The 23157-nt window shown below is 47.5% G+C and overlaps 10 protein-coding genes across 10 annotated transcripts; 5 read left to right on the forward strand and 5 right to left on the reverse strand.

Annotated features, from left to right (window-relative positions):
• Nucleotides 1-246: 246 nt before the first annotated feature.
• EDB93DRAFT_1120811 (Utp21 specific WD40 associated putative domain-containing protein) lies at nucleotides 247-4053 on the forward strand. Its single transcript, XM_041448510.1, has 16 exons — nucleotides 247-618; nucleotides 682-782; nucleotides 831-951; nucleotides 1002-1137; nucleotides 1187-1416; nucleotides 1469-1647; nucleotides 1698-1884; nucleotides 1938-2173; nucleotides 2222-2400; nucleotides 2438-2474; nucleotides 2530-2710; nucleotides 2791-2965; nucleotides 3015-3118; nucleotides 3170-3315; nucleotides 3363-3570; nucleotides 3626-4053. The coding sequence occupies exons 1-16, from the start codon at nucleotides 330-332 to the stop codon at nucleotides 3943-3945; spliced, it is 2829 nt and encodes a 942-aa protein (XP_041312046.1). The 5' UTR covers nucleotides 247-329; the 3' UTR covers nucleotides 3946-4053.
• EDB93DRAFT_1120813 (uncharacterized protein) lies at nucleotides 4051-7737 on the forward strand. Its single transcript, XM_041448511.1, has 12 exons — nucleotides 4051-5236; nucleotides 5289-5833; nucleotides 5884-5974; nucleotides 6021-6204; nucleotides 6258-6581; nucleotides 6643-6739; nucleotides 6768-6866; nucleotides 6920-7008; nucleotides 7066-7229; nucleotides 7285-7359; nucleotides 7414-7656; nucleotides 7710-7737. The coding sequence occupies exons 1-11, from the start codon at nucleotides 4145-4147 to the stop codon at nucleotides 7558-7560; spliced, it is 2907 nt and encodes a 968-aa protein (XP_041312047.1). The 5' UTR covers nucleotides 4051-4144; the 3' UTR covers nucleotides 7561-7656; nucleotides 7710-7737.
• A 579-nt stretch (nucleotides 7738-8316) lies between these two features.
• EDB93DRAFT_659605 (uncharacterized protein) lies at nucleotides 8317-8897 on the reverse strand. The gene is made up of 4 exons (XM_041457027.1): nucleotides 8716-8897; nucleotides 8530-8651; nucleotides 8446-8475; nucleotides 8317-8395 (listed from the first exon to the last, which is right to left on the reverse strand). The coding sequence occupies exons 1-2, from the start codon at nucleotides 8818-8820 to the stop codon at nucleotides 8532-8534; spliced, it is 225 nt and encodes a 74-aa protein (XP_041312048.1). The 5' UTR covers nucleotides 8821-8897; the 3' UTR covers nucleotides 8317-8395; nucleotides 8446-8475; nucleotides 8530-8531.
• Nucleotides 8898-9262: 365 nt separating this feature from the next.
• Nucleotides 9263-10643, reverse strand: EDB93DRAFT_1100518 (uncharacterized protein; the record flags this gene model as incomplete). Its single annotated transcript, XM_041447016.1, has 3 exons — nucleotides 9263-10190; nucleotides 10263-10537; nucleotides 10587-10643. 3 exons carry the CDS (start codon nucleotides 10641-10643, stop codon nucleotides 9263-9265), a joined length of 1260 nt encoding a protein of 419 aa, XP_041312049.1.
• An 805-nt stretch (nucleotides 10644-11448) lies between these two features.
• EDB93DRAFT_1246165 (uncharacterized protein) lies at nucleotides 11449-11926 on the forward strand (the record flags this gene model as incomplete). Its single annotated transcript, XM_041452414.1, has 3 exons — nucleotides 11449-11471; nucleotides 11526-11678; nucleotides 11743-11926. The coding sequence occupies 3 exons, from the start codon at nucleotides 11449-11451 to the stop codon at nucleotides 11924-11926; spliced, it is 360 nt and encodes a 119-aa protein (XP_041312050.1).
• Nucleotides 11927-12341: 415 nt separating this feature from the next.
• EDB93DRAFT_1077113 (putative oxidoreductase C terminal-domain-containing protein) lies at nucleotides 12342-14210 on the forward strand (the record flags this gene model as incomplete). Its single annotated transcript, XM_041445290.1, has 10 exons — nucleotides 12342-12511; nucleotides 12562-12629; nucleotides 12681-12723; nucleotides 12774-13148; nucleotides 13202-13345; nucleotides 13403-13597; nucleotides 13648-13752; nucleotides 13802-13904; nucleotides 13955-14030; nucleotides 14086-14210. The coding sequence occupies 10 exons, from the start codon at nucleotides 12342-12344 to the stop codon at nucleotides 14208-14210; spliced, it is 1404 nt and encodes a 467-aa protein (XP_041312051.1).
• A 225-nt stretch (nucleotides 14211-14435) lies between these two features.
• EDB93DRAFT_1100521 (uncharacterized protein) lies at nucleotides 14436-15914 on the reverse strand (the record flags this gene model as incomplete). The annotated part of the gene is made up of 8 exons (XM_041447017.1): nucleotides 14436-14939; nucleotides 14993-15014; nucleotides 15066-15126; nucleotides 15176-15442; nucleotides 15498-15519; nucleotides 15570-15714; nucleotides 15765-15787; nucleotides 15849-15914. 8 exons carry the CDS (start codon nucleotides 15912-15914, stop codon nucleotides 14436-14438), a joined length of 1110 nt encoding a protein of 369 aa, XP_041312052.1.
• A 264-nt stretch (nucleotides 15915-16178) lies between these two features.
• EDB93DRAFT_1076914 (HIT-like domain-containing protein) lies at nucleotides 16179-17073 on the reverse strand (the record flags this gene model as incomplete). Its single annotated transcript, XM_041445279.1, has 3 exons — nucleotides 16179-16463; nucleotides 16527-16680; nucleotides 16733-17073. The coding sequence occupies 3 exons, from the start codon at nucleotides 17071-17073 to the stop codon at nucleotides 16179-16181; spliced, it is 780 nt and encodes a 259-aa protein (XP_041312053.1).
• Nucleotides 17074-17496: 423 nt separating this feature from the next.
• Nucleotides 17497-20011, forward strand: EDB93DRAFT_1296019 (uncharacterized protein; the record flags this gene model as incomplete). Its single annotated transcript, XM_041454619.1, has 13 exons — nucleotides 17497-17740; nucleotides 17792-17936; nucleotides 17993-18147; nucleotides 18201-18430; nucleotides 18477-18595; nucleotides 18714-18817; nucleotides 18873-19040; nucleotides 19127-19173; nucleotides 19233-19357; nucleotides 19406-19560; nucleotides 19621-19662; nucleotides 19715-19796; nucleotides 19854-20011. Coding segments are annotated over 13 exons (1629 nt in total), but the record flags the coding sequence as incomplete, so codon positions are not given.
• A 205-nt stretch (nucleotides 20012-20216) lies between these two features.
• On the reverse strand, nucleotides 20217-23127 carry EDB93DRAFT_1076841 (GTPase-activating protein gyp7; the record flags this gene model as incomplete). The annotated part of the gene is made up of 10 exons (XM_041445275.1): nucleotides 20217-20483; nucleotides 20539-20698; nucleotides 20751-20787; nucleotides 20841-20940; nucleotides 21005-21093; nucleotides 21148-21443; nucleotides 21494-22565; nucleotides 22620-22730; nucleotides 22783-22909; nucleotides 22963-23127. 10 exons carry the CDS (start codon nucleotides 23125-23127, stop codon nucleotides 20217-20219), a joined length of 2424 nt encoding a protein of 807 aa, XP_041312055.1.
• Between the last annotated feature and the right edge of the window lie 30 nt (nucleotides 23128-23157).

Raw genomic sequence — 23157 nt, forward strand, 5'->3', positions numbered from 1 at the left:
ATATTTAATTGAATGCAAGAGCCTCTGGCAAATCCCGGGTATGTGGCTCACTTTTACATAAATTTATGGAAAGCCGGAGCACCGTGCTCTTTTAGTCAGCGATTTTGCTCAACAATGTCTGAGACTCTAGAAAAGCAGTCGAAGAAGTAAATTAACTATCATAGGTACACTGTACATATTTGATCCAAATTTGATCGATTGATATTTTACAAGTCACGTGAGATGGTTTTTCAAAGTAGCTATACATTTTCAATGATTTTTGCGATCGTTCACTCTCGTTGGTCTTTTGTCCATTTACTTCTAGCCTAGCGCAGGTGATCAGCGGGACTATGGCCACTCAGAGCGCCGAAGATGTGGAGATGATAGAAGCTCGCCCTCGCAAAAGGATTCGCAACAGCACAAAACGCAAACGTGCGACGAGTCCCGCTCCCCTGCCCAGAGTACCTATATTGTTTGCGCCATTCCGCGCTCTGGGTCTAATCACAAACCATATACCATTCTATCTGCAAACCAGGTCTTACAAGGATGCTACTGATGGGCCCCGGATACACATTTTGACCTGTCTCGGCAGATCATGGGCGTTATGGGAGGGGGGTAAAATGGGCCTGTTATTTGTGGGTGAGTTATTGGTATATTTCAAGTCAGAAGGCATGTTTGATTTTCCTATGTAATGATGCGCAGGTCCGGAAGTTCAAGACCCCATTTCGTGCCTAGTTATGGATGGAGATGCTGTTTGGGCAGCGTCAGGCGTCCATGTAATCAAATATCTTCGAGGAAAAGAGGTAGGAGCTTTCAGATATTCCGCGTGCTTTTTATGAACTCAGTTACAGGTTCTACGCGTGTCAAATCCGCTTCGGACCCCTTTAGCATTCATCATTATATTTGGCTCTCAGTTGCTTGCATTGACGGAAGATGGTGGGCGGATGCTAATATGGGAGATATCAACCAATGGTACGCTTTCTGCTCTGTCAAATTGGGTATCTGTTTCATAATCACTCCAGAACAAACCCTATCCGCAACTATTCAGTTTGATATTGGGTTTACGGCTACATCAATTCTCCATCCTGCCACATATCTGAACAAAGTTCTAGTTGCTAGCAATGAGGGCGATATGCAGCTTTGGAACATCCGTACACAGTGAGTTGAATATCTGCGATCTATCACTTGAATTCAACGGCTACTACAGAACCTGTATACACAAATTTTCCAATTCCCTATTGCGCACATTACCATCTCAGCAGCATATGAACTCATTGTCGAGTCCCATCACAGCATTAACGCAGTCCCCTGCTATCGATGTGGTTGGTGTTGGATTTATGTCAGGGGAAATATCTGTGTACGACGTTCGTGCTGATGAGCGGCTCATGAGAATGTACATGGATAATGGAGGAATCAAGGCATTATCTTTCCGGAGTGGTATGTTGTTGCAGGCATGAGCAAACTCAGTTCTGATTTCGCTGCATACTAGATGGTCACCCCATTCTGGCGTCCGCCTCGTCATCTGGACACATCGCTCTCTGGGACCTAGATTCTGGAGGTCGGCTTCTGCACCTCATCCGGGGTGCACATGATGGTGCTGTTAGTGCACTTGAGTGGGTCCCCGGACAGCCTGTTCTCATCAGCTCAGGTGAGGATAACAGCGTCAAGGTAGTTATAAGAATAAGCAGGTCTATTTATCGCTAATGGTCGTCAAATAGCAATGGTTGTACGAATCCCCTACCGCTGTGCCTCGACTCCTGAAGTTCAGATCCGGTCATCATGCACCCCCACATCTCATTCGGTTTTATGGCGAAGATGGTAAACAATTGTTGTCTGCGTCAGCAGACCGTACCCTACGGTATATTTCTGTTGTTCGAGACTCGAGGTCATACGAAATGTCGCAAGGTGGGTGTTGAGTGCAGAATGGTGTTATTGATGACTAACCTGAATCCACTCAGGATCTCTCACACGCAAAGCTACAACTCTATCAAAACCTCTTGCTTCACTAAAATTCCCTCCTATCACCTCCATTTCTTGTTCGTCGACACGATCCAAAGACTGGGATGACGTTCTGACTGCACATACTGACGAGATGTGTGTGCGGTCTTGGACAGTGCTTAACAAGCGCGTTGGAAAGCACACGTTCAACTCCGCTGAAAGTTTCAAAAGAAAGTCTCCCTCAGGCGTTGTAAAGGTACGTTGTCTTCCTTATTTCATTCCGTATTCTCATCCTGTAATTTAGTGTGTCTGTGTTACTGCTTGTGGAAATTTCGGTCTTGCGGGATCTTCAACGGGAGAGATACACATGTGGAACATGCAGTCTGGGTTGAAGCGAAAGTCGTTCAAGGTTGGACCTTGCCCTCAAGCCGTGATTGATCGCCTCGAACTTTCGTCCATGACGAACCTAAAAGCCAGAGAAGCGTAGTATTACTGGCCTGGTTTCAGATGCTCTGAACAGGGTAGTAATTGCCTCTACCTCAGATGGTACTGTGAATGTGAGAGTTTTTGCTTCTTCCGCCGCTCTTAACTCATAATAACTGGTGGTCACAGTTCTTTGACTTCCACGCCTGCACTTTGGACCAAGTGATTGTTTTACCAACTCCAGCCAGTTCGATAATGTTACAGCGAGACTCTGGATTGCTTGCAGTCATCTGCGATGATATGGTCGTTCGAATCATTGACATCGAGACTCATAGAATTGTCAGAGAACTAGCGTGTGGCATTCACGCTCGTAATACTTGACATTGTAGGTTGCGGACACTGCGTTGAACTTCAGAACTTTGCTGAAGCAGTAACAGGCGTTTTCGTCAGATTCCCGCTGGATAGTGGTCACATCGTTGGACTCTGTGATACGGACATTCGATATACCTACTGGACAGTTAATAAATGCGTTTCGCACAACTAGTGTCGCGACGAGCATTGCATTCTCGCCGACAAATGACTTTTTGGCCACTACGCACGTCGACAGCGTTGGCATTTTCCTTTGGTAAGATGCCACATACCAACTTCTTATCTCTGTTGATAACTCTGGATAGGGCAAATCGGTCTCAATACTCGGAGGTTGCATTCCGTGCTATTTCAGAAAGTGATATTGCGGAAGTTGCGCTTCCTTCGATGCAAGGATCTGAAGAAGATGAAGGCAAATTATTTGTTCATTCAGTTTTATGCATAATCACTGATTTGTATCCAGCATTAGAAGCTCTGGAAGCACTGGGGGTAGAAGATAAACCCACAGACGTCTTCTCGACTCCATCTCAATTAGATGGAGACCTTGTGACATTAACGTTACTCCCTCGCGCACGTTGGCAGACACTGCTGAATCTAGAGGTTATACAGGTTCGCACTCGTCTGTTTGTTTTACGCTAGAATTAATTATTTTGCAGCAACGGAACAAACCAAAAGAGCCACCGAAAAAACCCGAACATGCACCGTTCTTCTTGCCTACGTTGCCGGGTGTCGAGCATTGTTTTGCAATTGAGGAGAAGAAACAAGAGACGGAGGATAAACACACCCGCAGGCTCGACAAAATTGCTGCGAACTCGCGAAGCACGTTACAAAAGTTGCTGGCCGAGTCAGATGAAAATAGTAGCTGTATGATTCTTTCTGTTCATGATTCGTTGATGTTGATCGCTAAGGCTTCTTTTAGTAGACGATGCGTTGTTCGACTACATTAAGAGCCTCTCGCCGGCGGCAATAGACTTGGAGTTGCGCTTGTTAGTGTTGAACAGCCTCCAACAATTTCTTCGCGCCATCAAGCGACGCCTGCAATCACATCTCGACTTTGAAGCAGTGCAAACACTACAAAATGTCGTCCTGCGAATCCATGCAGACGTGATTATTGAGAATGAGGACTTGCGAGCTGAGTTAGAGGAGCTCTTAAAAGTGCAGAAGAAGGAGAGTGGGCGAGTGTTGGATTTATTGGCTTCGTCACTCGGCACACTTGGTTTTGTTCGGGAGATACAATAGACAGTGTTTCCTAACCACAGGCACACAGAATAAACAAGACAGCCAATTGTACCACTTTGAAAACTAGTGGTTCGCTTGATATTACGTAAATGAGGACTTGCACGTGCCTGTGTCGCGAACGCGTCTGCAACTTGTTGATCATTTATCGGATGCCACGTTTGCTCGATGTACCATCACTAAACACCTCCATTTTGTCTATATGCCCGGCTTCAAGCCAACTAATACGTCCTCGCCCGCGAAGCCCCTCGCTGCAGCTCAACGCCCGTCAGTCTCTTTCCAGGCAACAATATCTGACGTCTCCCGCGGGTCGGCGGCCTCAAAAACTGAACTACATAACCTGACGTCTGCGGAAGTCGAGTTTTTTGATGCAGTTGTCAAAAGAATACCCCCCAATGCTACCTCGTTTCTCTCGGGACTAAAGGCGTACAATGATGAGCTGCACGACCGGGGCTGGGATAGCCAGACGGAGACAGTACATTACGGGAGGCTGCTGGAGCTCTGCAAACTCCGAGGACCAAGCTGGAATCACAAATGGGAGGGGGTGAAACAACAATATGGTTATAACGGCCCCTCAAAAATTCCAATTCCTACGATGTCTGTCAAAGCACCCATCCCGACTTCGAAGCCTGCGAGATCAAATGCCCGTCTTGAAACGCCTGTCCGCGACGAGGATGATGATGTGTTTACCCTTCACTCACACCAAGATCAGGAACAAGATGAAACTGCAACAGAAACAGAAACAGAAACCCCTTTTTCAGATGCCGAATCCGAACGGGCCCCTCCTTGCCCCCTTACGCGCCTGAGCCAAGCTACACGTCCCAACGCATCAGTACAATTGACGCGGGTGACACGGACGCATGCAAGCCGCCCTTCGAACAGCATCCTTCCACCTGCTCTTACACGTGTATCTACTCCCCGTCCTCAAACAGCTGCTGGTCATCAACAGCCAGCCGTATGGGAAGAAATGTCAGATACCACTGACGGTGGTGATGTACCAGTTTCTTTATCAACTACTCCGCCATCGTATCGTGCTGCTGTCGCAACACCTGTCCCTCAAAAAGCACGGGGTCAAATTATACTTCGTGCATCGTCACCGATTCAAAACCCCGTGGCAGTCGATGCGATCGAATTTACAAAGGGTCGTGCGCGCAAGGGAAGCGTGATCAATGAAGATGAAGCTTGGCAGAAAATTAAGATGTCGCGAGATGAAGAAGACGCGGATAAGTTCCGTGAAGACAAACTCCTCGAACGCTGTTGGGAGATTTGGGTTCTCGGCTACCAGTGGCTAGTGGTAGGCATTTTCTGATTATGATCTCGTGTCAGGTGGTGATACTATAGTCTAGACAACGAACGAACAAGTTACTCAAGCTCGAGATAATGTAATCCTAGGTTCTTCATTGCGCTCCTGGCGGAATGCTACTGCCACACGCCTTGAAATGCACGCCCGCGCTGCTTCCATTGCCGATGTGCGCTGCCTTCGCTTCGCCATTGGTGCTTGGCACGCAAAACATAAGCAGAAAAAACAGTTACAGTGGCGTAATGACATGCGGGCCAAGATGAAGACGGTTCGCGAAAGGCATGAAACTAAACTTATCAAATATGCATGGATCAAATGGCAACAGTCCCATCGCTCTATTCTGAAGGAACTGCAGTACAATGAGCGCATAGTTGCACGGTTTTTCGTGCGATGGAAAAACTCTTTGTTAAAGCTAGATCACATGGATTCTGCTGCAGACGAGTTTACTCGAAGAATCAAAGGGAGCGCTGCTCATAGAGCATGGAGGCACTGGCAAAAGGCCATGGCTGCCAGAGATGCTGGAAAAACCGTTGCACACAAGGCAGCACTCAGGATCAAAGGAACTGTAATGGACTTGTGGAAGAAGCAGACGTAAGTGAATATAGTTTTCTTCACATTCAGACAACTAACACCCCTTGCAGTCGTGAGCGTCAGACAGCGGATGCCTATCGGGATGTTGCTATCTTAAAGCGAGCGATAAACCGATGGAAAACTACTAGAGATCGAATGCGCGTACGGTCTCTTACTCGACATCTTTGAACAATACTGATTTTAGTAGGTTACGGAAAAGCGTGCCGACAAATACCTTGCTCGTCAAGATGCTTTTTTGCTCCGAGCCATCACACGGGTTTGGAAGGCTCGCGAACGCGGGAAACTGCTCGAAAGGGTGAGAGACATGCGTCTAGTGAAAAATTCAATAGCTGTTTGGAAAGATCGCATGCGAGAACGCAAGCACCTCGAAGGTGAGTGTGATTAAATAATCAAATTATCCTAGAGATCTTTAACGTCGAGACAGATTATGCTCTCGCATTCTCCATGCGCTCTGATTCATATACTGTCTCTTCAGCTTTGCGAAATTGGCATCAGGTCTATACAATTTACCAAAATCGCCATGCCTTTGCTGTTCAACGCAACCTTGCTCGGGTGCAGTATGATGCGCTACTCAAGTGGCGCATCCAGCTGAGAGCGAAGATGATGCTTTTGAAACAAGCTCGATTCGTGGAGAACTTCATTCTTCAGCGAAGGATTTTGAAATCCTGGAAGGTCAAGTTTGAGGAACGCCAAAGGCAGAAGAAACTAGAAAATCTTGAGATGCGTCGACTTCGCACTTTCATGACAGGTAAAGTTGATGTATCTATGATCTAATAAGCTGGTCTCTGATGTTTTTATTTTACCTGAAGCATGGCACCAGAAATATCAAACCAAGCGATTCCGGCGGTTGGCAGCGCAGCAAATATATGATCTCGTGTCTCTAGCAAGTCGAACGATTTTTCAAGCGTTGAAATTCAGTCTAAATGCATTATAGCGAAAACGGGGATGCTCTGAGACTCTGGACCAATCGTGTCATTGAAATCAAGCTACGGGAACTGGAAGTCAGCCAGAAAAGCGCCCACGCATTAACAGTGTACGCGACCGTTTGCACCTCCATAATTTCAATACATCTGACCTTTTCTTCAGCTTCGCCTTCAAGAAGTGGAAGAACATATGTTTGCGTCACGTTGAAGACTTGAGCCTCATGGAGAGTCATCTTGACATCAAAAGGGCCGGTCAGTACTTAGGTTGGGGTTATCTAGCTAGCTGGTTGTCTAATCCTCGCACTGTAGAGAGCGTTCGCCGGATGTTCCATCGCTGGCTGATGGGGGCTCGTGCTCGACGTCATAAACGCATTACTTTGCGCGAAAAGGAACTCGAATTTGACCGCGCAAATGTGCAGGTTGCTTGGAACAGATGGAGAGAACGGTACATGGATGAAAAACTTCGACCCCTTGTGAGTTCTGTGGCATCCTCAACAAAGAATACCTTCCTAACTTCGAAAATAATAGCTACGCCAGATAGGGATTCAAAATCAAAAGAACCTCCTCTTCCGTACGTTTGGTATTTGGCATTCGAAGACCCGAGTATGTTCTTCTTTCCCCCTTCTAACATTTACACGTCTGTTAACGTCCGTTCAGTCTCTCCCAGCCATCCGCTTCCAGGCCTCACGAACCAAGATGAGGTATTGGGCTATCTGGAGAGCTGCTATGCCGCAGGCGCTTCTGGCTAAGAGAGCTCGAGAAACTCATAACGATGCCGTCCTGAGTGAGATTTCCTTTATGTGACGATTTTATCCAGTGCATAACCTTCGTAATCCAGGTCGAGCATTCGAAAAGTGGCACCAAGTCCTACAAAACAAAAACTCACTTGAAGGAAATAGCGTAAGTTCTTTCTGCCACGTGACTGCACAAGTTGGTTCAATACCTTCAAATAGCCGCGCTCGTTATCTTCGTTTGCCGTCCATTAGTCCTGGGCGAGCCAACTCCACGCCTAAACCACCGGTACGCACGAGTCGCAGCCCATTTCCTCGTCAAAATACTCGTGTAGAGAGCGAAACAGAAGGCTCAGAAGTAGGACCGAGCCGCCCTGCCGCTACTCGATCTTCTATTTTGGTTACCAGGCCTAGCATTGCACGTCTTCTTGCAAACCAAACTCGTCCCGAACCTATTGGCCTGCCAGAGCGCCAGGTCCTCGAATCGGGGACTCCGTGATCCCAGCCCAACGAGATCGAATAAATCATCCATACCACCATCCCAAGCACCGTCCTCACCTGTACGACCCAGGTTCACGGGGAGACGGGCTATTAGCCCTGCACGGTCCAGAAGCTCTCGTGCTAGGGAGATTAGTCCCACTAGGTCAAACTACACCTCCACGCCGAGGGAGGAGCCCGAGCGCAGTCGACTCTGGCAAGAGTTGAGACAAGTACAGAAAAGACCAAGACCCCAAACAGAAAAGTCACGAACACCTGAACCTCCATGAGGATGGCATACCGATCTTGTCTTTTACTTATAACTTATTCGATTTCATATTTACCTCATGCAATTTTTTCGATATGCCCCACGTTTGAATACCCATTTTATGCACATGTAGTACATCGTCATTGGCTAGACTTTGCAATACCTGTATCAAAAGCTTATGCTCAAATATCTGGTGCCGTGGGTCGTGTGTACCCTCGTTGTGTTCCCTCATTCCTGGACACACTGGCAGTCACGTTGAAAATGAGTTCAGGAAAGGCAGAGGCAAACAGCACTCACAATCAAGAATTCTGGTAGTACTGCCAGCCTACCCAGTTTGCAATCGCAAAGTACGCGCCCATGGGAATGATGAATAGGGTAAAGTACTTGTAATGGGTGTCTTGCGCGAGGACGTCAAGGACCTGACGGTCAGCGGTTCATGTATGCGTTACGATGGCATCGTTTCTTGGATATCAAAAAACGTACATAAACACCAGAGAGCGGCAAAAACGTGTGCAATATGATCACATAGCTTGCAACGACGAAGAATGCGGCCGTCAGCGCCGTTATGATATGCCCAATGTTCAACATCACACGGTGGACATGGTAAGTGGTAAACACTGAAAACGGTAATAAGCAAAATAACGTGTTTGTGTGTGGGTTATTACAACTGGGGTTTTCGGACAAAAGATGCTCTAGAACTACATGGAAAACTACGAGTGGACAAGCCACAGAAAAAGTACTGCAATGAGATATGATCCGTATCGTACGTAGCTAGGGTGGTGATTGATAAGTTTTCTGAATATGATTCCTGGTGGTGGTACAAGAATTAGAGAGCGGAAGGTAGACTGGTCAGGTAAAGTGAATGGGCATATGATCGATGAACATCGAGAAAGTGAGACGAGAAGGGAAGTACTATGCATGCGGAAGGCTAGTGTGCATGCATTGGAAAGTCCTGAAAGGCACGTGAACTTCATAAAACCGAAAGGCCGGAAACGGCATGCACATCATGGCATAAAGCCTGTCGAATCATCTAGACGCTGAGCCTCTGTCGCGTCTCCATGGAAAGATCAGAATACGAAAATGGCCGCTTGTGTCGTAATTCATCAAAGTCAGAACGAGAATCGGATACAGGAAAGTACTCCCTGTCAGTGCTCTCCACAGGGTCATCCATCAGATTGGTCTGGAGCTGATAGGCACCAATAGCATCATCTATGACGCCAAGAGACCGAGGCAGCGGACGTGATACCGAGAGCGAAGCTGGCGACGCCATATCAGGTGACATCGCATTCGCTATATCGGATTTGACACCTGACTCCATCGCGTATCCCAACTGACCGGAGCTTGCCACCAGTTCTGCGTGAGTTACGCTAGAACCAGCAAGCGAAGATATTGACTCAGTAGCGCTCGTCCGCCTCTTTTTCTTGGGCCGGCGAGGAGGTTCCGTAGATACCGGAGGAGAATGAGAATATTCCATTGCCTGGAAGGTTGGCATGTACACAGGTCCTGAGGGAAGGCCAGACGGGGGGCCTGGTCCTGTATCTTTGTCACCGTTGGTAGAGCCAAACGGATCAAGGGAAGAATGTTTCCCACGAAGGAATGGACTGAGTCCAGTACGTTTCTTTACCTCCTCAATGATGATGTCAAGACCTTTGCCGGTGACGTTTGGTGAGGACTCCGCCACGTGGCCATAGGTAAGGGAACTGAACGCGTCGTCATCAGGTAAGTCTTGGAGCACTCCGCCTTGCCTCAAGCGCTTTTCCAGGGCGACTGCAACCGACTGCAGACGCTCGTCGTGATCTCTTAGGACAGAGATACCCTCAGAGCGACGAGCCCAATACGAAAACTGCGTGTTGGACCAACCAGATAGAACCAGGATAGTAGAGCGAGTCAGGGTAACAGATCCTGACGGAGAGCCCGGAAATACATGTGTTAGGGACTTGAGCGGATTGTACGGATGTCTGATAAAAGAGCACAGCAAGGCAAAACATTTAATTTAATTAATTCACCAATGAAATGACGGCGAAACTCACGGGACGTAGGTGCGCAGCACTTCTTTGACGACTTCGACTTTGATGAGAAAATCGATTGCCGTGGCGCCAGGACTAGAGGTACTAAGCCCACCGCCTCCAGTGCCTTTGGTCTTGACTCGCATCTTTGACTTGATGGGACCGAGTCTACGTTCGAATAACCGTGCATAAAACGTATTCCATTTTGGTTCACCTAGCTGGTCGCGCAAAAATGCGGACGCATAGGGGTCGACCTGTGATGCAGCGCCGGAGTTTAGGCGTTTGTTCACGGAACGACTCTAAGGAGACCATCAGATGACAGGCACATCAGAATGTACTAGAACGCACATCGGTTTCGTCCTTTCTAGCATTAGAAGGACTTGAATGGACAATGGGCGGTAGCATTGCGTGAGCGTATCTGGCAACTTTTAGGGGTGATGATGGAGTATATGGAGTGGGAGGATTTTCTGGAGAGCGTGACAAATCGTGGAGAGCATGTGTAAAGCTAGCTGGAGATGAAATTGAGGGAGAGGACTGAGGTTGTGATTCAGGGTCAGAAGGAGGACCTAAGGAAGAAAGATTCTGCGATTGTTGAAAGTGCTTTGTTTGCAACTGAGAATGGTCATGTATGAAATCATTGGGGTGTGAATGTGACATATCCGAGGACAGGATATATTGAAGGTCGAGTTGAGCAGCATCCGGTACATGACCTTGCTGCAAGGGGTAGGGATATGGACCGATGTCCTGGAAGGACGTATCGGCGTAAGAGTTATAATACACATTGTGGGATCCATTAATAGATACAGGGATACTGCTGCCAATAGAGTTGTGAAAGTGAGCTGACGGAATGCTGAGGTCGTGAATGTCGGCGTCATTTGTGTGAGAGTCATGGTGACCTAGGATGTGGTCATTAGCCGCGAGCACGTCGTGACCGTCAATGACGGTTGACATTAAATTTGGCATATAGTCGTCGTCAACGACAGCGCCAGCGAAGAGAGAGAAGTAAATGGGTCAAAGGAAAGAGGGAACTGAAGCTAAACGCTAATGTCATTGACCCACTTGTAATTAATAACTCCGAATGACAATTAGTCATGGGAATATATTTCCTCTTGAAACATACGTGAGAATTATATACCGATGTTGGACAGTCATGGGTTTTGAGGGTTGTGGCTGATGATGATATGTTGGTTTTGACATTTCTCTCTTCAGCATGGATTCAGTAAACCCTTCTAGGTGCGGTAAAGAGAGCATACGCGAGTCCATAGATTCGCTCATTTGAACTGTCAGCCTTTCAATCAATTGCCTAGAGCCACCGTCTCAACGGCACAGACATCGTTCGGAGACACCTTCTCCCGCTCTCCCAGAGATTCCAGCAGCGGAACTTGATCTCACTTTTTCCTTTGACACGATCATGGGTTTTTCAAAAATTTCGGAACCACAGTGAGTCGGATCATATCATTGATTGCCCAATAGAGGGACAGTCAGTCACGGTAACCTCATACAGGGCCGAGAAAGTCCAGAAGCGAGCTAGTAACGTGATGAAACTAACACAGGAGAATGAGAAGTTGAAAGAGGAGCTCAAGGCGATGACTGCTCGCTTAGAAGCCGCTGAACGCAAACGTCAGGAGTTAGCTAGCAGATTTTCGAAGCCACAACAGAACAACACTGCACAATCCAACCGGTCATAAAATTCATTTTATCCTAGCTCTAAATGGACTCTAATACTCAGTTCCATCCCTTGATACCCCTCATTCCTTCCCACATCCTTGCTCTCCTTACCCTGTCGTTGTTATAAGCATTATTTAAACATTCTATCCGATTTACATCCGATGATGGACACCACGCTTTATGGTCCGAGTTAACAAAAATCAGACCACGGTTGTGTACACACCGGGTCCCGGTGACAGGGTGCGAATTAGCGGCAGCGCTACGTGTGTACCGTAGTAGTAGTTCCAATTGTTCCTCGAGTACTATATAGTGCGTCCATGATTTTCCAAAACTTATTACTAATCTCTCCACACTGCGGCTATAAAGAGTGCAGCTTCCGCGTTCTGCAATACTCTACCATTCCGATCCCCCCGTCGTTATCTCAAAATCGACAGGATGGCCTCCACACGCAGACTTTCGTCAACCCTCGAGATGACCTCCACAAAACAGCCTGCCTCTCGTCGAGGCTCAGAACGCAGGCTCACCGATAGGCGTGGATCAGGATATTCACCTGGTCAATCCAGACGCCCTTCCATCGACCCATCGAGACTGATTCCGATGGATAAGTCAGTACCATCCCATTTGTATGATCTGATCACTGATATCTCTCTAACAGAACCACGCACGTCGGCGGGACCAATGATTTCAATGTCGTCTTTATCGGTGCAGGAAATATCATGTTTGGTGAGTTATATCCGTGCCTTGCGGGTACCTGACTCATCCCCGCTACCCCAGGATCCGATGAAGGACCATGGAATCACTCTTTCCGCTTCGAGCAGTAAGCCCCCCCTTGTCTCCACTTACTCTTCCACCTATAAACCATCACAGCAAGCTCGGTCTGCGTCTCAAAGTAGTTGCCCTCATCGATCCCGCGATCGAGCGTGCAACTGCCGTACTCCAAAAGAAATGCGACTCCTTTGTCGTTTCCGCGTACCAGGCAACACGTGTGTTCAAGACCCTCGAGGACTTTGTTAAGAATATGTCCCAAAAGGACCGTCCTCGTGCGATTGTCGTCGGTTCTCCTCCGATGTTCCGCGGAACCCTCCAGCCTGGTCGCGACATTGAGATGCAAATTATGAAGTACTTCCCTGGCGTGGCTATCTTCATGGAGAAGCCTATAGCGACCGGTCCAAAGCACGAGCTGGAGCAGTCTTTCCAGATTGCAAAGGCCATCTCCGACTCTGGGGCCATCTGTTCTGTCGGGTACTGCTTATAGTCAGTTGACTCAACAAATGAAATGAATCTATCCTCCACAGGTACATGCTAAGGTACCTGAAAGCCGTCCAGAAGATGAAGCAAATCATCCAGGAGAACGGGCTTACCGTGATGGTCACTATTGCTCGTTATGCATGTGCTTACGAGGCGATTGCAAAACCCGACTGGTGGGATAAATCCAAGAGGTGAGCTGAGTTCTGGTTTAGAATGTGTAAAGTCAATAACGAAGTTTGATTCATCAGTGCTGGTCCCGTTATCGAGCAAGGAACCCATTTCTGCGATCTCTCGCGGTACTTTGGTGGGGAAGTCGACATAGCCTCCGTCGCCGCTCATTCCCTTGATTGGGACGAGAATGCTGGCCATCTCTCCAAGGTGCGCGTTGACGAAAGCAAGATTGCCCCGGAGAACAGGATTCCCCGTGTTACCGCAGCCACTTGGTAAATATGCGTTATTATGTTCGAGAAGTCAGATACTAACCTGATTATAGGAAATATGATTCCGGTGCAGTTGGCAGTTTCATTCACACTGTGACCCTCCAAGGGCACAACTACAGCTGTGAGCTCGAGATTCATGCTGATGGCTACTCCCTCAAGTATGCTCCTTTTCAAACTTACTGTATCACCTTTTCATGATATTCCTAGGCTGGTCAACCCTTACGTTCAACCTGTGTTGTATGTCCGCAAGCCCGGCGATGACCACGAACAAATGTATACCTTCCCCGATGACGACCCATTCTTCTCTGAGGTAAGTAGTGACATCCCTAAAGACGAACCCAAGGCAAACATATGACTTAGGTATCCAACTGGATTGACATCATCGAGGACATTGAAGAGGACCCTGAGGCTGCCCAGATCCTGAGCTCCTACGAAGGTGCATTATCAGCTAGACTCGTCACTCATTCACGATTTGACGTTATTCGTTGCAGACGCATGTAGGACCTACGAACTTACGTGGGCCATACGCGAGGCCAGCGAGCGTTCTCGCGCTGCTAGACTTGCCGCGAGCAAAGCTGCGGCCACTGTGTTTGAAGAGGAAGGTGAGGCTGAATGAGATGACCACATACTTGGGCTGGAAATCTTGGAGCGAAGATATCGTTGCAACTCATTGTAAAATAATATGTAAATAGTATAGATGGTGATGTGTACAACCTACATAATGTTTTCTGGTTTTATTGTTCCTTTCCCGTCCGATTTCATGCCGATCCTATAGTGGCACCTTCTCAATGCCATCAGGGAAGATGTAACCTCCCTGACGGCGAACCTGTCACGCCGCAAATCAGATCAAAACTTGCACAGTGAACCCAGTTATGCAACTCGCCTCATCGAAAACTTCCATTTCTAAAATGCTCTTATCATGACTCCACAGCTCACTCTCAAGCTTTCCGTCTCTGATGCATCGTGCAACTTCATCGGCTTGGAAATGCCAGCCCGAACCAACGTAGTCGAATGTCCGGGTATCCTCGCGCACGATTTCGCCTGGCTTGCCCTCTTGGAAGTATTGCACGGTATACCCGAGTGGACAAGGTATGGGCGCGTCAATCATGATGGTCCCTTTCTCAAATCGGATGGTAATGCCTGGGTTGTGGGACGCTACGTTCATACTACAGCTCAGGACTGCCTGTGCGGCGAGCGTAGAGCCTGTACTGGAGTTGGGAGAGAAGGTGACGATGTATGACGTGTTGCAGTCGACGCCTGTGATCGGTGTTTTGTACATTGTACCGGTGACGTTTGAAGGTTTCGTGCGCTTATTGGCGGGATGCTCGTAGAGGGCAAGAATCGTCTGCATGATAGGATTGAACAGAGAGAGGATGATATATAGTCAACGGCACATACCCAAATTAGAGGATACGGACCACTGTGCAACTCTAGATTAAACTGATTCTCGATGGGAACATATTGCACTCACAGGTCAAGAATTGCACCCCCACCAAGCTTGGGATCGAGCATGCGGTGAGTCAGGGGCAATTCTACAAGTGACATTCATATGGATATTGCGATACAAGCAGGGTCACTCACTGTCGATGCCAAAATCAACGGAGAAATCAGCATGGACAACCACAGGCAGGCCAAGGGTGCCGGAGTCAATGAGCTCTTTCACTTCCTTCGCAAGTGGCTGAAAACGCGTCCATAGTGCCTCCATGAAGAAAACCCCATTCTTCTTCGCCGTTGCTATGAGTGAACGCAGTTCGGAAGCGTTACAGGTCACTGGTTTCTCGCAAAGTACATGCTTTTTTGCATTGAGCGCATCCAAAGCGTTTGTGTAATGGTACGTGTGGGGTGTACCTAAGTAGGATCGAATATTGATTTTGTTTGTGGTCATGCCTTGGATAAGTCATACCTATATAAATAGCGTCTACATCCTTGATTGGTGTCAAGAGGCAAATAGACTCGACAAAAGTGATCCACGAACCTTATCTGCATAGACCTCGTCATATGTTCCATACGCCTTTACGGTCTTGTCGCCTTTCACAAACTCGTCGATAAACTTCTGGGCCTTCTCGACGCTTCGGGAGCCTACAGCAGTCACTTTGTGCACCACATCATTGGTACCACGCCTGAGGAAACTCGTGAGTCTCGATTTCAGAGAAAATACACGCGCTCGTACGTGGTAGGATCAACAAGCAAATCCTGGACGGAAAACAGGGGTCAATAACTCACGCGATCATGAGATAAAGTCCCATTTTCTTACCGAAACAACTTGTTCTGCGATCCAACCCGTAGAAATGATGCCCCAGCGAAGTGTGAAAAGTGTCATAGTCAAAGCTGATGTTGACTCATTTCTCTTGCGGCTAGTTTTTATATCTATCGGAAGGCGGGGCGCCTGGGGATCCCATGATATTGACAGCCCTCGACGGACCGGAGTCACAAAAAATATATTTCATGGGCTGAAATCTGAATGATATGGCACGACATCAGACGCGAGAAAGTCGGAAAATCATATAATTAGAGCTACAGAAAACACATGGTACAGAATTGAGTCAATGATCGGCTCACTGGATGGCACACACAACAGTGAAGTTTAGTTTTCACTATTGGGTCCTCGCTCCTCCTCGCTTTCACGGACCAATTTATCCGGCGGTGGATCGTCATCGTTTAGTATTCGGGTGGAAGATGTTTGTGCAAGATCATCGGTACGTTTCCTCTTTCTTTCTGCCTTTGCTTTCTCTTGATCGGACAGTTTGTCGAATTCCTCTTGCAAATGTGACTTCAATTTAGGCATATTCGAAAGGTCGCGATCGCATTTCCAGCAAGAAAGATCTTCCTTGAGTAAAGGCTCATATTCAATCTTCTTGAGCTGAGAGGTCTAGAGTCATGGCAATGGTTACCGCTGTGGAGAAGGCACGGGAGTGAAGTAAAAACAACTTACTGTTTTATAATACGATGGGTCGGCATCGAACCAAGAGAGAACATCGCTCAAATGAATGAAAAAGCCGAGCTTTGGATGAAAGGAATTGTAATGCTTCTTCAACTTCATTCTTGGAGAACATAGGTCAGCAGAAAGTACGTGGAGGTGGAGGTGTCTAGAAATAAACATATATGAGTGCGTCAAAAGATCAACCAGTCGAGACTTACTCCATGCTAGGTACTGCATGGAAGCCCATCCATATTTCCCACTTGAAACCGTACTTCTTGAACATCTCGGTTTCAATCATTTTCTTGACATCGTTCGCTTCTCGGCTTAGGTCTGTGATGAGTTCCTTGGCGCAGCTTTTCTCGCATTTGAGCAATGAACGTAGATTAGCGAGTTGGTACACATCGAAGGGTGACCTGACACGAGGTATGACGAGAAAATGGAAGATCGATTTCGGAAATGCGTCAAAAACCGTCAAACACGTCTCAGAATGTGAGAGAAGAACTGATGGAGGCAGACTGGCAGGATTAGATTTTTGCGCGTAGGCGCGAAAAATGGTCATGTTGGCCCCAGACATGATGTGCGTTTTAGGGGAGCTTTGGCTGTCACAAAGGCGCGTATGTCACAATTCATGGATATCGTGACTGTGACATACTACAGTTTCACCTCGACCACATTATTAGCAAAGTATACTCTAATGTCGCCTGCTTCGAATTCGATTGTGCAAACGAACGAGCAGGCGTTGCAGCCAAGTGATGATGATTTAGCGATTTATAGGCTGGTGCAAACAGTCTTTGCAGAGGTTCTGGCCGAATTCAGTGGCTGGAAAGTCAAATACTGCGAGCATTTCATCCGCTCTCTGTCCCATGTCACACCAAGTCCACGTGTTCCCATACCAGATTGCGATGACACATCTCTCCATGTCGTCGGTAAGGCCGGTGGGGGTCCGGACGGAGATACGGAAAGAATGGTCGCATTGACCTCTTACTTTGAAGATGGAACTCCAAGATCAACTTCCACGATATCTCTTCAAGTAGTACACGCCGAGCTTCTTGGGCCACACAGATCCTATGAGTATTGTACTCCCATCTCAAGGAATGTCTTTAAGGGAGATGATGACGATATGATGGCATTCATCCCATATGCGGATGATCCAACCTTCGACCACGTGGATCATACCTTGTTGTATGGCTCCTTTGCGTGGCAGGATGATGATTATGATCCAGATTGTGAGTACCTACTATTCACTGTATATCATGAAGCATCATCATTGTGAATAGTAGAAGTTATTTCTTTAGAGGCAGCCTATCGTCTCCATACAGTTCACAATCTACTGTATCGGGACACAGATAGCACGGGGGTCCTTCCCTTCAAGTTTTTCTCAACTTCAGGCAAACCTGGACTGTTTACCCTGAGTCGTCGTCGGTATGGATTCCCGATCATTTTTCGTGATCGCATCCAAACTTTAAATTAATGTACAGTGACATACTCAAATGGAACGGGACCACCATCCCTTGTTCCTACAGCTTTCCTTCTTCATTTCTGTCTCACAGTATTCTTCAACATCGGCTTGAGCGCAGTCATGCATTATTTTGTCCTAACCTCAACTGTATCGAGCCACTGTGCTCTGTTCATGGTACGGCTTCCAATTATTTTTCCTTTTTGATCCCCAAACAATATGATTTGCAGTTGAAATGAACCCCGTACCGCCACCCCGTGAGCAAGCTATCCGGCTGTCAGAGCTACTGAAACGTGTAGAACACCCATGCGAAGCTGGCTGTTTCTTGCAGAGCAGGACAGTTGATGTACTCCCTCGCTGGAGTGAAGACGACATCAATTCGTTCAAGAGCATCTTAGATATTGAGCCAGATATGATACCTTGTGACCACGCTGAATTATGCTTTAAGCCTTGCCACGAGGTTTGTCAACACGATGAGAGCTTTTCTTGGCTTGACTGTGGTTCAGGTTCTTCATTATCGCAGATTACTACATCCAAATTTCGACGAGCTTCAAACTGAGCGCCCAAATAGGGAACGCAAGGGGAAGTCGCGATCTCTAGAATTTCGAGGTAGGGATGAACGCATGTGGACACATATCAATTGACCGACACTCCACACGAGATAGATCATGACCCGTCCAAGTTCGCACCGTGCGTACCCTTATTGCATTAATATTGAATGCTGTACTGGATACTTTCCACAGCAACGAACCTTGTCATCACTCTGGGCCATGTGACGTTTTATCTAAATGTTTATGTTTCAAGAACAAGGCTCATTGCCAGCGGAACTGCCGTTGCCCCGCCAAATGTATGTTTGTTTCTGTGTTGTCACCAGCGCGAGGGTTGATTCCACCCTCCACCAGGTGCTCGGAGATGGAAAGGTTGTCGTTGTACCAAAGCACGCGACGGAATGAGTTGTGTGCAGGTCAAGCGATGCTCTTGCGTCGAAGCTCGACGCGAATGTGATCCAGAGCTTTGCGTAAAATGCGGATGTCGGTGCGTGATACCGACTATCTTTCATGTTGCGATTCGTCCTTTAATATATTGCACTTGACAGTGGTATGTTACGTAGCATTTTGCAAGATTGAGTGTGTCTAACTTTGATTTGAAGATCCAGAAACAAGTACCTGCGGGAACTCTCAAATTCATCAAGGTCATTTCAAGGTATACGTGCACATTTAACACATCAGATCACACGAATAAATCTATATCAATGATTATAGAAACTGGAGGTCAAGGAAAGCCGTTGGGGAGTAGGTGTATTCCTCCTCGAACCGGCCAAACAGGGCGAATTGATCGTGGAATACGTCGGGGAGCTTATCTATGAAATGACGTTTGATAGCCGCGGGTGAGCCGCATTCATCCGTGAAAATTCCTGTAGCTCACTGGGTTGAAGAGAGGTTGCAAAGCATCTTGGACGTAGTTATGTCTTTGGTCTCAACGACTCGCTATCCCTGGATAGTTCGCGTGCAGGCAACGCGTCGAGGTTCATCAACCATTCGGGCGCTAGTGATGCCAGTAGCGAAACGCAGTGTAATTGTCGCGCTTTTGGTATGTGATGTCTGTATCTCTTGATATCGATCTCAATAACTCATCTCAAACATTCAACAGCGCGACTTGTGAATGGAGAACATCGTATAGGAATATTTGCAAGTCAGATGGTGTCCATACCGTTGTGGATGCGGAATGCTGACGGCTGACACAGTCATGAACATTGACCCTGGAGCCGAGGTCCTCATTGATTATGGCCCAGAATTCTTCCCGATGCAAAAGGATGGAGAGGCCTCGTAAGTCCTGCGCGTGAGTCACATTATTCCATGGCTGACTTTTTTGTTGCATTATAGCCGTTCAAATTAATCTGATTATTATCAAACAACAGTTCGTACTTTAAAACGCCACAGGCAATGTGCTTAATTCTGGTTCAGTATTGGACAACCCTAAATTATTTGTAACATTCGTGCTCATACGATCAATATGGATGCAACACCACACCGACACCTTCCCAGCCAAAGCACCAAATTGAAAATTCTAATCACCAGCAAGATAGTGATTTATATGTATGCAGAACACCATCAGACCGACAGCGCACTGAGACTCACAGATTCGCGCAAGGAGTCGACGATGTTATACACGTGCATTATAGTATCAGTTATGGGGCACGGCTACACTACATAAATCAATATTCCATCAAACTCCACTCGTCCAATTCAACGCTCAGTCTTTAATAAGTCCCTGAGGTTGTCGCTTAGAGTAGGCATGGCTACGTTTGACAGAGTCGCCTGTCCCTCTGAAGTAGATGTCCCTCGTCGCCGTAGTACACTACTAGTAGAATCAGTGGCTTCTTCCGCTCGCCTTCTGTCAATGTCTGCAACGAGCTGTGCAAATGACAGGAAGAGGACCTCTGCTTGAGCAAGAGTAGAATCGAGTTCGATGGTCATGCTGAGTTCGTTGCAATACTTCAGGATCTCGTCGAACTGGTTAAATATCTGGTTAAAAAGGAAGTTGTATGGTAAATAACCAAGGGCGCACCTCTACGAGATACCGTAGGATCATATCCCGATGGGACTCCAAGACTGCTAAAGCGACGAAGAGAACAAATTCGTTGCTGTAATAGTCCGTCCACAACACTTCCCATAGACGCAAGACATCGTCAAAATGGAATTCACGTTTGAAAGCGATAAGGACCCATCTGAGATAAACAGCGTCAAGAATGTTTTGTCAGCGGTTCGCTGAAGACTTACCGGAAGCAAAAGAACAAATTGAGGCCGTCAGTTTTTTCTGCAGCAGATGAGAGTCAGATAGTTATGAGCACATAAAATAGATTTAGTGACCTAAATGTCGATATAGATCAGGATCCATGACACAGATCAGTTCTTGCAGCGTCGAGAGCTGCTTCTTCATTCCACTCTGATCCCGGAGGAAATTTTGAATCTGTTGTAAATGTCAGACAGAGTCTTCATCAAGTTTCAGATGTACTTGCCATACGATTCATTACTTCCACAAAGCACCAGAAGGTCAGCTCCTCGTCGGAACCCATCACAACGTACAAAGGAGCACAAAGGTCCGACATGCCCTGTACATACCCTCATTTCTCAAATTAGATACCGTACACGAATGTGATATTCCAAATGTGCTCACCAAGTTCTTTGTTGTAGAAATTGTATGTGAGGAGAATGCCTGCGAGACGATCAATATGTTCATTACTGGGAGATTGTGCACCGATGTCCGACATCTGGGGAGAGATAGTTGTGTATCGGCGGTTTCCATTTGGGCCATTGTCAGCGGTATCCTCATATGAAGTGGAGAACAATGGCTGAGTGCGATCTGTGCGGCGACAATCTACATCGATGCGATGACGTTCTTCGAGGATATCCGGTCTGTCAAAGACCTCGGGCACACCACACCACTCGTCCTTGATCTCATAGTATCGCTTTCTACAGAGCGGGTCAGAAGGCATGGATATAGTGGTGAAGGGAAACATTACATCTTCTCCTCCCATTTCGCTTCCCTCTCACTACCACTGATGTTCCACTCGTGGACACCAAGTATGAAGGGCCATATTTTCTTCCTGAGGTTCCCATTAGGAGTGATGCCTCTCCTGAAAACCTGACACCTCATCTCTTCAAACCTGACTTTCGGTCGGCCGTCTTTATCAAACCACTTCGCCCAAAGCGCCTCGTCTACTGGGTGTGCAGGGTCTCGAGAAGTTTTGGGAGAAGGAAGGTTGATCGTAGAGTGAAGAAGCTCAAATACACCCAACGGGGATATCTCCTCGACGACATTTGAGGAGGAGGGCAGTGCCTGAGCCTCTCGCCTACGCGCTCGATCGCCTTCCTCGGCGACTATGCGAGCCCAGCGAGCAAGATACACCCTCGCACTCTCAAACTCACCAACGCCCCCTTTCTCCACCCAACTACCCCATTCCAAGTCGCCGTTAGCATTGACTAGGCTCCTGACGGGGTCTGGGAGATGCGGGACGATAGGCTTAGCGAGAGGATGAGAGAGGATGTTTTGCGCGGCGTGGCGTGTCGCTCTAGTGATATTTGAGAAGGATTGAAGCAGCGCCATCCGTGCGTGTGAGCTGGACTGTGTGGTGGAGATGGAGGGTGGGTAAAGAGAGCGATGCAAAACGGATGAACGAGTGGGATATTGGTTGGATGTATTTGCAGGAACACTATATAACGGGCGTGGGCGCCTGTGAGCAGGTACAGGTGAGTGCGAAGAAGCATACGATGACTGTGCAAGGATATCGTCCACAGCGTCGTCGTCGAATATCTGAGTGGTGTGCGCATCAATGTCGGCTTTAGATGGGTCGACGATAAACAAGGAGGGCTGTAATGTGGAGCGAAGTAGGTGGGCATAAGATCGTAGACGAGATAGCAAATCCTCGCCTCCCCATGAGGTTGGGGGTCGAGAAGATGATGTGGAAGGGGGGTATGCACTGGTGGAGTTCTTAGTGTGTCGAGGCGGTAATGTCACTGAAGGTGACTCGTCATCATGGAAGTGCAGAGTTGGGAGTGTGGAACCGTTGATGAGGTTTATACCGATGGTACCATCTGTTAGTGATTGGTTTAGCCCTCTCAACGTCCAAAGACAGCATGAAAACGTACACCATGATGAAAGGGTAGGTGGATGAACAAGAAGAGAGTATATCGAAGTCAGAGGAACCGAGAATGCATAGGATTCTGGTCGTTGTGTAGGAAGGTCGATCAGAACTGCATCTTTGGACGGGGTAAGCATTCCGGGGTTCAAACAGAGAAAAAAGCTGCGGACCTTCATCCTCCTCATCCAGTGTAGCCTTCTCCTCAATCTTCACGAACTTTTCCCATTCGTCGGTGCCTTTCTCGCAGAGCAGTGTCTCTGGAATCCATGCAAGTAGATAGGTAGGATTAATAGCCTCCTAGACGGTAAAATGCATGAGCGAGAAATGCGAGACAAGACTTAGCTGCTTACGCGCTTGACGAGAGCCACAAAACCTGGGATATTATCTCTAGCGTATGCGGTTGGATTAACGTAGACCTTGGATTTGCTATAGAGAAGGCGATGTTTGCTCTCTTCCTCTGCAGAAGGGAATAATGAACCACTGCTCTCGCTTTGGGTACGCTGAATCTCGACCATGGAATCGGACTGATGAGAGGGGCTTGGGTC

The sequence above is a fragment of the Suillus bovinus genome (genome assembly GCF_016758785.1).
Source record: "Suillus bovinus strain UH-Sbo-P2 chromosome Unknown EDB93scaffold_5, whole genome shotgun sequence".
Lineage (NCBI taxonomy): Eukaryota > Fungi > Basidiomycota > Agaricomycetes > Boletales > Suillaceae > Suillus > Suillus bovinus.

Bases quoted from the DNA above. Each gene is read 5' to 3' on its own strand.
- EDB93DRAFT_1120811 (XM_041448510.1), top strand. From the start codon at position 330: ATGGCCACTCAGAGCGCCGAAGATGTGGAGATGATAGAAGCTCGCCCT. The intron at 2,711-2,790 runs GTAATACTTGAC...CGTTTTCGTCAG, and splicing joins AGCGTGTGGCATTCACGCTC to ATTCCCGCTGGATAGTGGTC. The intron at 3,316-3,362 runs GTTCGCACTCGT...ATTATTTTGCAG, and splicing joins TGAATCTAGAGGTTATACAG to CAACGGAACAAACCAAAAGA.
- EDB93DRAFT_1120813 (XM_041448511.1), top strand. From the start codon at position 4,145: ATGCCCGGCTTCAAGCCAACTAATACGTCCTCGCCCGCGAAGCCCCTC. The intron at 6,205-6,257 runs GTGAGTGTGATT...ACGTCGAGACAG, and splicing joins AGAACGCAAGCACCTCGAAG to ATTATGCTCTCGCATTCTCC. The intron at 6,582-6,642 runs GTAAAGTTGATG...TTTTACCTGAAG, and splicing joins ACTTCGCACTTTCATGACAG to CATGGCACCAGAAATATCAA.
- EDB93DRAFT_659605 (XM_041457027.1), bottom strand. From the start codon at position 8,820: ATGTTGAACATTGGGCATATCATAACGGCGCTGACGGCCGCATTCTTC. The intron at 8,652-8,715 runs GTACGTTTTTTG...GCTGACCGTCAG, and splicing joins TGCCGCTCTCTGGTGTTTAT to GTCCTTGACGTCCTCGCGCA.